The sequence below is a fragment of the Vombatus ursinus genome, unplaced genomic scaffold (genome assembly GCF_900497805.2).
Source record: "Vombatus ursinus unplaced genomic scaffold, bare-nosed wombat genome assembly UNPS02011369.1, whole genome shotgun sequence".
Classification (NCBI taxonomy): Eukaryota; Metazoa; Chordata; class Mammalia; order Diprotodontia; family Vombatidae; genus Vombatus; species Vombatus ursinus.
The window spans coordinates 5,897,451-5,910,595 of NW_020951147.1; the positions used below are offsets into that span (position 1 = coordinate 5,897,451).

The 13,145-nt window shown below is 47.2% G+C and overlaps 1 protein-coding gene across 3 annotated transcripts in view; it reads left to right on the forward strand.

The window, feature by feature from the left end:
* MAJIN (membrane anchored junction protein) overlaps positions 1–13,145 on the forward strand; it is a 22,039-nt gene continuing 8,894 nt past the window's right edge. For 2 of the 3 annotated variants that reach the window (XM_027856310.1, XM_027856312.1), the window contains exons 1-7: positions 501–574; positions 7,766–7,882; positions 9,868–9,913; positions 10,742–10,817; positions 11,315–11,428; positions 12,341–12,375; positions 12,650–12,816. In XM_027856310.1, the coding sequence (XP_027712111.1) occupies positions 7,782–7,882; positions 9,868–9,913; positions 10,742–10,817; positions 11,315–11,428; positions 12,341–12,375; positions 12,650–12,816 (539 nt within the window). In that variant the 5' untranslated portion in view covers positions 501–574; positions 7,766–7,781. Of the gene's footprint in view, positions 83–500; positions 575–7,765; positions 7,883–9,867; positions 9,914–10,741; positions 10,818–11,314; positions 11,429–12,340; positions 12,376–12,649; positions 12,817–13,145 lie in introns of those variants that run through there. The other variant, XM_027856311.1, reaches the window with a different exon arrangement.

Here is a 13,145-nt window from a genome sequence, read left to right on the forward strand (position 1 = left end):
CCAGGCCACTTGGGCTGACCTTGCGGCATGAGGGAGGGCAGAAATGCTGGCAAAGGCCCGTGCCCACTGGCACTGAAAACAGGTCTGTGCCAAGGCTGAGGCAAATGCTCCACACAATAGCCACGGCCTGCAATGAGAGGGCATGGAGCTGGGAGGGGCCTCGGAATGTGGGGTGTCAGAGCTGGGAGGGGCCTCAGAATGTGGGGTGTCAGAGCTGGGGGGGCCTTTAGAATGTGGAATGTCACAGCTGTGTATTTCATGGCATTTAAAAAACCTTATTCTGAGGAGGGGGCCTCTCAGTGCCGCCAGACTTCTTGCCTGAGGGAGTGGAAAAGGCCCTGGATTTAGTACCAGGGGACCTGGGTCTCAGTTTCCTCATCTGTAAAATGAGGGCCCTTCCATATCCAAACCCACAATCCGGCTAGGTGGCGCCATAGTGCACAGAGCACTGGGCCTGGAGTCAGGGAAACCTGAGCTCAAATCCACCTCAGACACTTCCTATCTGTGGGACCTGTGAGATCTCTTCCAGCTTCACCATCCATGGGTCAGTCCTGAAGCCCTTAGACTCGAGAAGGTGAGAGCTGGAAGGCACCCGGCTACCCAGAGAGCCCGCCCGAAAGTGAAGGGACCTTGGCTCAGCTTGGTGACCCCCTTACCAGGAGGGAAGGGGGGAGGGAGGGAGCAAACGAGTGTTTATTAAGTGCCTGCTGTGTGCTTACAGGCTTTACCGTTATTATCTCATTTGATCCTCACAACAACCCTGGGAGGTAGGTACTATTATTATCCCCATTTTACAGACTGAGGGAACTGAGACAGACAGGGTTAAGTAACTTGTCCAGGGTCACACAGCTAGTAAGTGTCTGAGGCCGGATTTGAACTCATGTCCTCTGGACTCCAGGCCTGGTGCTCTCTTCACTGTACCATCTAGCTGCCCTAACTGTGCTATAATCAAGCTAGTAATAAGATTTGGGGTATGTTTTTTAATTAATTTATTTTGATTTATCAACAATTACTTCCATAAGCTTTTGAGTTTTAAATTTTTCTCCCCCTCCCTCCCCCCTCCCTCCCCAAGACAGCGTGCAATCTGATATAGGCTATACTTATACATTCCTATTAAACATATTTTCACATTAGTCATGTTGTAAGGAAGAATTAGAACCAATAAGAGGCCACCAGAAAGAGGAAACAAAACACAACTGAAGGAAAAAAAAGAGCAAATAGTATGCTTCAATCTGCATTCAAACTCCATAGCTCTTCCTCTGGATGTGGATAGCATTTTCTGTCACGAGGCCTTTGGAGATGTCTTAGATCCTTGCACTGCTGAGAAGAGCTAAGTCTATCAACGTTAGTCATTGCACAACGTGGCTGTTACTGCGTACAATATTCTCCTGGCTCTGCTCACTTCACTCAGCATCAGACCATACAAGTCTTTCCAGATTTTTCTGAAGTCTGCCTGTTCATCATTTCCTATAGCATAATAGTATTCCATCACATTCATATACCACAACTTGTTCAGCCATTCCCCAATTGATGGGCATTCCCTCAATTTCCAATTTTTTTCCACCACAAAAAGAGCTGCTATAAATATTTTTGTACATGTGGGTCCTTTTCCCATTTGTATGATCTCTTTGGGGTACAACCCTAGAAGTGTTATTGCTGGGTGAGAAAGGGTATGCACATTTTTATAGCTCTTTGGGCATAGTTCCAAATTGGTCTCCAGACTGGTTGGATCAGTTCACAACTCCACCAACAATGCATTAGTGTTCCCATTTTCCCACATCTCCGACATTTATCATTTTCCTGTTTTGTCATGTTGGCCAATCTGATAGGTGTGATGTGGTACCTCAGAGTTGTTTTGATTTGCATTTCTCTAATCAATAGTGATTTAGAGCATTTTTTCATATGACTATAGATGGCTTTAATTTCTTCATCTGAGACCTGCCTGTTCATATCCTTTGACCATTTATCAATTGGGGAATGACTTGTATTCTTAATGAGGCCCTTATCAGAGAGACTAGTGGTAAAAATTCTTTCCCAATTTTCTACTTTCCTTCTAATATTGGTTGCATTGGCTTTGTTTATGCAAAACCTTTCAATTTAACGTAATCAAAGTTATGCATTTTGCATTTAGCAATGTTTTCTATCTCCTGTTTGGTCAAGAATTCTTCTGTCTTCCATAAATCTGAAACTCTTCCTTGCTCTCTCAGTTTGCTTACAGTATCAGCCTTTATATCTAAATCATGAACCCATTTTGACTTTATTTTGGTATATGGTGTGAGATTTTGGTCTATGCCTAGTTTCTAACCTTTTTTTTTTTTTTTTTAGTGAGGCAATCAGGGTTAAGTGACTTGCCCAAGGTCACACAGCTAGTACATGTCAAGTGTTTGGTATGAGGCCGGATTTGAACTCAGGTCCTCCTGACTTCAGGGCCAGTGCTCTATCCACTGCACCACCTAGCTGCCCCCTAAAAATTTTTTATTTATTTATTTATTTTATTTTTTATTTTTTTTTATTTTTTAGGCAATTGGGGTTAAGTGGACTTGTCCAGGGTCACACAGCTAGTAAGTGTCAAGTGTTTGGTCTGAGGTCAGATTTGAACTCAGGTCCTCCTGACTTCAGGGCCAGTGCTCTATCCACTGTGCCACCTAGCTGCCCCTCTATACCTAGTTTCTGCCATACTCTTTTCCAGTTTTCCCAGCAGTTTTTCTCAAATAGTGAGTTCTTATGCCAGAAGCTGGGGTCTTTGGGTTTATCAAATAATAGATTACTATAGTCATGGACTACTGTGTCTTGCATACCTAACCTATTCCACTGATCCACCACTCTATTTCTTAGCCAGTACCAAGCAGATTTGATGATTGCTGCTTTATAATACAATTTAAGATCTGGAATGGCTAGGCCACCTTCCCCTGCTTTTCTTTTCATTAGTTCTCTTGATATTCTGGACCTTTTGTTCTTCCAAATGAATCTTGTTATTATTTTTTCTAACACTATAAAATAATTTTTTGGTAGTTTGATTGGTATGGCATTGAATAAGTAAATTAGCTTGAGTAGAATTGTCATTTTTATTATATTAGCTCAGCCTACGCATGAACAACTGATGTTTTTCCAATTATTTAGATCTGACTTTATTTGCGTGAAAAGTGTTTTGTAATTGGGTTCATAGAGTTCCTGGGTTTGTTTCAGGAGGTGGACTCCTAAATATTTTATAATGTCTACAGTAAGTTTAAATGGAATTTCTCTTTCTATCTCTTGCTGTTGGGCTTTGTTGTAATATATAGAAATGCTGATGATTTATGTGGGTTTATTTTATAGCCTGCAACTTCTCTAAAATTGTTTATTATTTCAAGTAGTTTTTTACTTGATTCTCTGGGATTCTCTAAGTATATCATCATATCATCTGCAAAGAGTGATAGCTTTGTTTCTTCTTTACCTATTCTAATACCTTCAATTTATTTTTCTTCTGTTATTGCTAAAGCTAACGTTTCCAGTATGATATTGAACACCAGTTGTGATAATGAACATCCTTGTTTCACCCCCGATCTCATTGGAAATGCTTCTAGCTTGTCCCAATTACATATTATGCTTGCTGAAGGTTTCAGGTAGATGCTATTTATTATTTTAAGGAAGACTCCTTTTATACCTATGTTCTCTAGTGTTTTTAATAGGAATAGGTGTTATATTTTGTCAAAAGTTTTTTCTGCATCTATTGAGATGATTGCATGGTTTCTGTTAGTTTTGGTGTTGATATGATGAATTATGCAGATAGTTTTCCTAATATTGAACCAGCCCTGCATTCCTGGTATAACTCCTACCTGGTCATAGTGTATTATTCTTGTGACAAGTTGCTGTAATCTATTTGCTAATATTTTATTTAAAATTTTTGCATCTATATTCATTAGGGAAATTGGTCTATAATTTTCTTTCTCTGTTTTGACTCTTCCCAGTTTAGGTATCAGCACCATATTTGTATCATAGAAAGAATTTGGTAAGACTCCTTCTTCACCTATTTTCCCAAATAGTCTATATAGTATTGGAATTAGTTGTTCTTTAAATGTTTGATAGAATTGGCATGTAAATCCATCTGGCCCTGGAGATTTTTCCCTAGGGAGTTCATCAATGGCTTGTTCAATTTCTTTTTCTGAGATGGGGTTATTTAAGTATTTTACTTCCTCTTCTGTTAATCTGGGCAACTTATATTTTTATAAATATTTATCCACTTCACTAAGATTGTCAAATTTATTGGCATACAGTTGGGCAAAACAGTTCTTAATTATCGCTTTAATTTCCTCTTCCTTTGTGGTGGATCCACCCTTTTCATTTTTGATACTGGTAATTTGGTTTTCTTCTTTCTTTTTTTAATTAAATTAACCAAAGGTTTATGTATTTTATTGGTTTTTTTTTCCATAAAACCAGCTCTTAGTTTTATTTATTAGTTTAATAGTTTTCTTAATTACAATCTTATTAATTTCTCCTTTGGTTTTCAGTATTTCTAATTTGATGTTTAATTGAGGATTTTTAATTTGTTCTTTTTCTAGTTTTTTTTAGTTGTATGCCCAATTCATTGATTTCCTCTTTTTCTATTTTATTCACGTAAGCATTTAGAGATACAAAACTTCCCCTAAGAACTGCTTTCGCTGCATCCCATAAGTTTTGGTATGTGGTCTCATTATTGTCATTTTCTTGGATGAAGTTACTGATTGTTTCTATGATTTGTTGTTTGACCCATTCATTTTTTAGGATTACATTATTTAGTTTCCAATTATTTTTTAGTCTATCTTTCCATGGCCCTTTATTACGTATAATTTTTATTGTATCATGATCTGAAAATGATGCATTTAATATTTCTGCCTTTCTGCATTGGATTGTGAGGTTTTTATGCCCTAGTACATGGTCAATTTTTGTGTATGTGCCATGTGCCACCAAGAAAAAAGTATATTCCTTTCTATCCCCATTCAATTTTCTCCAGAGGTCTATCATACCTAACTTTTCTAATATTCTATTCACCTCCTTAACTTCTTTCTTGTTTATTTTGTGGTTAGATTTATCTAGTTCAGAGACGGGGAGGTTAAGGTCCCCCACTAGTATAGTCTATTTCTTCCTGTAACTCCCCAAACTTCTCCTCTAAGAATTTGGATGCTATACCACTTGGTGCATGTATGTTTAGTACTGATATTACTTTATCGTCTATGGTGCCTTTTAGCAGGATGTAGTTTCCTTCCTTATCTCTTTTGATAACATCTATTTTTGCTTTTGCTTTGTCTGAGATCAGGATTGCTACCCCTGCTTTTTTTTACTTCAGCTGAAGCATAATACATTCTGCTTCAGCCTTTTACCTTTACCCTGTGTGTGTTTCAAATGTGTTTCCTGTCATATTGTAGGATTGTGGTTTTTAATCCATTCTGCTATACACTTCCATTTTATGGGAGAGTTCAACCCATTCACATTCACAGTTATGATTACTATCTGTGTCTCTCTCTCCATCCTATTTCCTCCCATTTATGCTTTTCTTTCTCCTTTCTCCCTTTCCCTCCTCACCAGTGTTTTGCTTTGGACCACCGTCTCCTTCAGTCCCTCCTCCCTTCTATTAGCCCCCTCCCTTTTCTTCCCCTTTACCCTTACTGATTCTTCCCTCCCTTCTATCCCCCTCCCTTTTCTTTCTCCTTTTCCCTCCTACTGCCTATAGGGCCAGTTAGATTTCTAGACCTAACTGATGATGTCATTCCCTCCTTGAGCCAAATCTGATGGGAGGAAGGTTCAGACAATGCTCCTCCCCCTCCCTTCTTTCCTTCTGCTGTAGTAGGTTTTTGTGCCTTTTCCTGTAATGTAATTACATTACCCTTGTCTGCCTCTTCCTTTCCTTTTCTCTCAGTACTTAGTTAGTATCTTCTTAGTTAGATCAGGTTAATCCACTTTACTTCGATCCATTTAACCCACTTGATTAGATTTTCTTTTGTCACAACATCAAAGTCAACTTATACCCACCCCCTTTATGTATAGCCTTTAACATGGTGTAATAATAATAGAGTTCTCAAGAGTTACAAGTGTCATCTTCCCTTGTAGGGGTGTAAACAGTTTGCCCTTGTTAATAACATGTTTTTTTGCTGTCCCGTTTGCCTCGTTATGTCTCTCTTGAGTCTTGTATTTGAAGATCAAATTTTCTGGTCAGCTCTGGTCTTTTTATCAGGAAGGTTTGGAAGGTTTATGTTTTTTAAAAATCTATCATTTCTTTATTTTTAACATTCATTTTTTAAAGTTTTGAGTTCCAGATTCTCCAAATTTGCCATTAAGAAGGCAAACAATATGGTATCAAATTAATAATAGTAATTAGTAATAATCAGCGGACCGGACATGTGATCAGCACAAGGTTTACAAGTGTTCTGCGTTACCAACGTTGGCCGTTCCTGTCCTCCCTGCAGCCTGGAGGTCCGCGTTGTTGCTCCCATTTTTCAGATGGGGAACTTGCCTCTTTAACCTCTGAGGTCCCTTCTGGACCTGCGTGCAGGACCTTTTTTCTTTCCCCCTCCTCCTCCTCCTCCCCTCCTTCCTCCCCTCTCCTCTCTCTCACCACCCTCCCCTTCCCTCACCCTCGGTCACCATCGTCACCATGACCGGCTGTGGCTCCGAGCCCACAGCCGTACTCCAGGTTTGCCATCCTGGCCCCTCATGAAACAAAGGATCCAAGTTTTTCTTTGCTGAAACAGCGCATCTCTCGCTAGGGGCCAAGCTCCTGAGCTCGGACCCATGCGTCGGTTGGAGGATGCCCGGGCACCTCGGCAGGGCCCGTCCCCCCAAGCCGCTGGGAGGGGTGGGAGTCTGAGCCACCCAGGGCTCCTTGCGGAGTGTCTGAGCCTGGGCCCTGCAAAGCCACCTGATCTCGGGTTTCACATGGAGTCATGAGTCTGGGGCTGGCAGCCGGCAATTACCAGCAATTACTACAGGCCGAGGCTCGAAAGACGGTCGTTTCTTCCTGCTTTCAGACGGCTGAGCCCCAGTCCTGCCTTCTCTGCCTTCTCCTTTCCCACACTTGAGGCCTCCCAGGCCGCAGCCCCCCATCCCCCATCCCTCCCATTGAGGGGCGTCAGCACCTCAAAGGAGGCCCTAGCAGCAGACCGGGGCAGGGCCCACAGAGAGCCCTGCCCTGGCCAGGCAGGGTGCCCCAGGTGCGAGGTCCCCCAGCAGGGGGCTGAGATAATTAGCCCTGGCATTTCCACTCCTGTCAAGATGGAGTTCCATAGGTCATCCCAGCCCACTGAGACAGAGACACGCTGGTGTGGATATCATTTATTGATGAGGAAACCGAGGCAAAGGGAGGTGATGTCACCTGCCCAGAGTCACACAGCGTGTAAGTGTCCGAAGTGGGATTGGAACCCAGGTCTCCCTGACTCTGGGGGTGTTTGCCCACCACACCCCATGCATCCCAATTTAGAGGTAAAGACTAGAGACCCAGAGGGGTCCAGCTGCCGGGTTAATACCCAGGGAGACTGAAAGCAGCCTCACCCTGGGCCCCATGACTAGCCGGCTGGGTGACATTGGGCAAGGGAGGCCCTCTGGGGCTCAGTTTCCCTTTCTGTACGATGGGAGCACTGTGACTCTCTCCTCCTTCCCCCGGATTTCTCAGTACCCTCTGTGGCCCTGGGACTGGGGGTCAAGAACTGAGGCACTTGGCCCCTGAGGACCACCCCCCTGTCCTCCCGGGAGGTGCAGTCAGAAGCAGTGGCTTTGGCTTTCTGCTCCTTCTGGACCGTCCCTTTGCTTTCGTTAGGCTCCAGGCCGAAGCTATGAGTCTGCAGGCCTTCACATACCCGCTCCCGGAGACGCGGTTCCTCCACGCCGGCACCAGCTTGTACAAGTTCAAGATCAGATACGGCAGCAGTGTCAGGTACTGGGTTCGGGCCCCTCCTCCGGTCCATCCCCCTCTACCTCTGCCCGGGCTGGGTCTGCCCAGGCCAGGAGGGGGCCAGGACAGCCGAGCCCGGATCCACGGGGCTGCTTCTGAGGACGGAAGCTTCTGTTCTCTTTTCTTCTCTTTTTCTTTGAGGCAGTTGGGATTAACAGCTGGCAAGCGTCTGAGGCTGGATTTGAACTCGGGTCTTCTTGACGCCAGGGCCACCTGACTGCCCTTTAGATAGATTTCTTTTGGGACAAACTTGGCGTCACAGAATCCCATGATCTGAGAGCGGGACGGGACTTCAGCTGTCCTCTGGCCAACCTCTCATTCACAAAAGGAGTTCCTACTAGAAGATACGGGTTCAAATTCCGCCTTTCCAGCGGCGGCTTGGATGGATCCAGGGAGGGTCTGTCCTTGACTGTTCTTGCCAGAATGGAGCTAATGGGCGGGAAAGTCAGTGGAGCCTTAATCACTCTGTCAATGAGCATTTATTAAGCACCTACTGTGTGCCAGGCATTGTGCCGAGTGCTGGGGATACAAAAAGAGACAAAGGGCGGTCTCTGCCCTCGTGTGTGTGTGTGTGTGTGTGTGTGTGTGTGTGTGTAATTATATTCATGTTATGTCCTCAAGTGTAGGGGCCACATTCTCGCTTTGTCTCCCCAGCTCCTGGCACATAGTAGGTGCTTTATAAATACCTTTTGGTGAGCTGTGGAACGGCTTGGGCCGGAGCTCCCCAGGCCACGATCTATCCATCAGGCCCTCCCAGTCTGGGGAGGCTTGGGGCTGGGCCCAGGGCAGGAGTATCTGGGTACCTGTCTGAGCCTGCCTCAGTTTGGAGACGCTGAGCCCTTCACAGAAGCCCTAGAGGTCTTCACTTAGTTTAACCAGTACAGGCCGCAGCAACCAAGGAAGCCACCTGGAAGGCGGGCTTAGGGCGCTGTGGACAACACCCTGGGTGGGGGTCAGCGGATCTGAGTTCTAATCCCATTCCATCACTTACGACCTTAGGCCACTCCCTTTCTCTGGGCCTGCATTTCCTCCACTGCAAAATGAGGGGGTTGTATCCAGAAATGAAGCTAATAAGCAAAAAGACTTTGGGACACACTGATTATAGTTTCGTTGGCTGGTGAGGTTAGACCTGGAAGGGCCGATAGAGAGAGATCCAGAGATCATGCCCCAGCCTGTTTTTATAGGCTCCCAGGTCTCAGGTTGGAAGGGACCTTCTAACCCAAGCACCATGTTTCACAGATGAGGAAACTGAGGCCAAGGGAAGGGAAGTTACTACACCAATGACAGATCACGTCAGAGGCAGGATTCGAACCCAGGCCCTTCTCTGCAGAGAGAATGAATGCATTTAATATGTGGCAGGCTAAGCCATAGGGGTACAGAGGAGAGAACTGTGGAAGCCCAGAGAAGGCATGGGCCCCTCAGCGGATGGAGTGCCCATTACAAATGAGGCACAGATTCCACGCATTGTACCAGATGAGATGAAGGCCTAAGCCGAGCGAGAATTCAATGAATGCCCAACCCTTGCCATCCGCGTCAGTTCATAGGAAACTTCCAATGTTTCTCTGAACCCCTCCCCAAATGTTATTAATATTTTCACATATACAGGATGTTTCAAGAGCATTAGAGGAATTTTAAGCCTTAATCCCTTCATATTTAGCGTAACTTGTAACTTCAAAAGCTTTAAACTGTACTAAACCTGTTGGAGCACCCTGTTCGTGAACACGTACTTTTCTCACACAATCCCAATTTCCCCCTCCCAGAATTGTCACCGTGTGCAGGTCCACCAATAGTGTATGAGTGTTGCTTTCTTCCCGTGACCCATCCAACAGTCACTGTTCCCTTTTGCCACCTTCCAAGCTGTTGCTCTGTCTGTCTTTCTGATTTCTGCTGCATCTTCCTGGGCTGAAGACAAAGTCTCTCTCTGGAGATTTCCATCATCATGACTCATTTGTTCATTTGCCTTCCAGAGGGGAAGAGATAGCGGATAAGAAAGTTGTCAGCCAGGAGCTGGAGGTAGGGATTGCAAGAAGCCGACGTCTTTCAGGAAAGAGGCTCCTTTGTGCTGAAGGCCCCGAGGGGAGGGGCTGCTCCTGGGGCCCTGAAGTCTCAATGCCCACTGCTTGTCCCGGTCTCTCCCTATATAGCTTGCTCCACCGGGAAGGGCTCAGTTGTGCAAATTTCCTGTTTTCCTGGATTTTTTTATTCATTTAAAGCCTCTGACCTTTCTCATTCCTGCTGGCTGAAATGTCAGCACCTTCAGTGCTGATGCGGTAAGACCTTATGATTCTGCCCAAGGTCAGGGCGACGGGCAGCCTGCTTCCAGAAGGACGGCGCCTCCCAGGGCTCTGGCCTGAGTCCCTGGCTCTGCCCCTGCCTGGGCCTGACAGTCCAGGAAACCCGACTGTAAATACCCGGGCCAGGCGGCCTCGTCTTCCCCTTAATTAGAAACACTCGTGGGTGCCGTGTCCCCAGTTCTCTGAGGCCCGTGACTTTCCGTTGCATCCCTAGAGTGTCCAGTCTCCCTCCAAAGTGGCCTTGGCCTCGCCATCGGCCTTGGCGCCCAGTAGATACAGGGAGTGTTTTCCAAGTGTCATTGCCCACATAGAGACACCTGCCCAAATGTGCAAGTTCCAGAGTCACTGAGAACCTCCTCCCGGCCAGCCAGAGGCCCAGCCAGCATCCCGGGGGACGTACAGTAACGCACAACTCCTAGCACATCCCTCCTGCCTTCAGCTGAGCGGAATAAACACAGCAGTCGACCCAGAAGAAGGCGAGGACGACACAGGTGGGCTTAGCCGGCTGACTTTACTCGTGTTAAAGCAGGCATTTTTCCATTTTTAGGACTCCATTCGGGCCGTCTTGGGGAACCTGGACAATTTGCAGCCATTTACCACTGACCACTTCATCATATTTCCCTGTATCTTTTCTTCTGGGGGTGCCGTCTGAGTTCTAGTTCCACATGAGTCTACAAAGAACATGGCGGTGAAGGAAGCCAATGGCATCTTGGGGGATGTTGAGAGGAGCAGAGTGTCCAGGACTGGGGGGGGCAGAGAAAGAAAGAGGAGGGAACCCCACGGGGAGGGAGGGGAGAAGAGAAGGGGGCCATATATCCCATGATCCTCTGCCCCGGTCAGACCACACCTGGAGCACCATGGTCTGTTCTGGGCTCCATATTTTAGGAAAGACGTGGATAACCTAGTCTGTAAACTTGTTTAAAGACTAGAAGTCACTTGGGCTTTCTTGCTGAGGGACGTCTGGGTTGGGCCCCTTGAAATCCCTCCCTGTTGGGCCTGACAAAGCCTGGTCCATTTTGGAGGGAGGGAGGGAGGGGGGAGCCGGCAACACCCCGCCCCCTTCCAGGAGCGTTAGGTCCTGCCTCAACTCCCTGTGAGCTCCTTAGCCCTGGCTGCACAGATAAGAGCAAATGGGAGCGGGTGTCGCACCTGAGATTCAAGCACGGGGCGGCTTTCCTGGAGCCCTACCCTTTTGTCTGCACCCTCTATGTGGAGATGAAGTGGGCCCCGGCCGGTGAGTAGAGGGAGGATGAGTGGGTAGAGCCAGGACCAACTCCAGAGTGCGCCTGGGAGCACCTGTTGGCCTGGCCTCCTGAAGGCACTGAGGACAGAGCCCAAGCTCCAAGCCCAGCCCCCCTGCCTGCTCGCTGTGCGGGCGTTCTCTCTCTGGGCCTCAGTTTCCCTTTCTGGATTGGATTTGATAGTTCCTCACACCCCATCCACTTGTCCCAGCCTGAGCTTTTCCTGATCCTCAGTTTCCTCCTTTGCAAAATGGGGATAATAATACCTGCCCTCCCCTAATGGGGTGATGGAGGCGTAATTCTCCGTATCTCCCCATGTCTGAAGGTTTACTCTTGTTTTCAGGCATCTCCAGGACTTTTCCAAGAGTTTGGTTTGGTTCAATTCAATTTGATGAGCATTTATTAAGCTCCTACTGCATTCCAAATACTGTCCCAGGTGCTGGGGATCGAAAGAAGAAAAAATTAAAAAAGCAGTCCCTGCCCTCAAGGAGCTTACCTTCTCCTGGGACACACACACGCACACGCACACGCACATGTACACACACGTAAATATACACACGCACACATATGCACACTCACACACATCCACAGCACACACATCCACGCACACACATATACACATGCACACGCACATGTACACATGCACGCACACACTCACACACATACATACATACATACATACATACATACACCCTCACCACAGGCAGCATCAGGGAAGGATTTCTGCAGGAGAAGAGGGGCTTTGAAGGAGTCAGACATGGAGTCTGTGGAAAGAGGGCCTGAGGGAGGGGAGGCAGAAATGACTCATTTTACCATTTTGCTAAGGGCAGAACGTACTCAGAGGAGGAGCCCCCCAAGTCCTGGGAAGTGTCTCCTGATGCCCTGTGTACCTTGTGCTTTTCTAGGGACCTCTGGAGGAGACAATGACTTCCCAGAAATGGTGAGTTTGCCTTTTCCGAGTAGGATGGAAACGTTCTCTGCTCCCAACCAAGGCCCAGGGTTGGGGGTCGGAGGGCACTGAGTTTGGTGCTTCCTAGCCGTATGACCTTGGATAACTCCTCGAAGCTCAGGTTGTTGGACTCGATGACCCCCCTGAGGTCACTTCTCACCCTGGGATCCTATTAACCCCTCTCTAAAGCTACGTCTCTCCTGGGAGCAAGGTTGGTGTCAAAGGTTCCTTTTCAAAAGGGACTTCCCTTCACCCCCTCCCTCAGCCTGACGCTCCATCAGCTGACTGCCCACCCGCTCTGGGGCAAGGAGAATCCCAAGGGTCTGGTTCCTATCTGAAGGGTCACAACGAGGAAGCAGAAGTGAGAACTGTGGCAGCGAAGAGGAGAAGACTGGAAGGTGGCAAGTTCCCTCCAGGACGGGAACAGGGCAGGTCAGTGGTGTGGACAACCTGAGGGCAGGTCCATTTTGAGTGACCACTGGGGCTAGCCTGGGAAATGGGGTCATCCTGGGAGCTAGGGCTAGCCCGGGAGAAGGGGCTAGCCCGGGAGCTGGGGCTAGCCCGGGAGAAGGGGCTAGCCCGGGAGCTGGGGCTAGCCCGGGAGAAGGGGCTAGCCCGGGAGCTGGGGCTAGCCCGGGAGAAGGGGCTAGCCCGGGAGCTGGGGCTAGCCCGGGAGAAGGGGCTAGCCCGGGAGCTGGGGCTAGCCCGGGAGAAGGGGCTAGCCCGGGAGCTGGGGCTAGCCCGGGAGAAGGGGCTAGCCC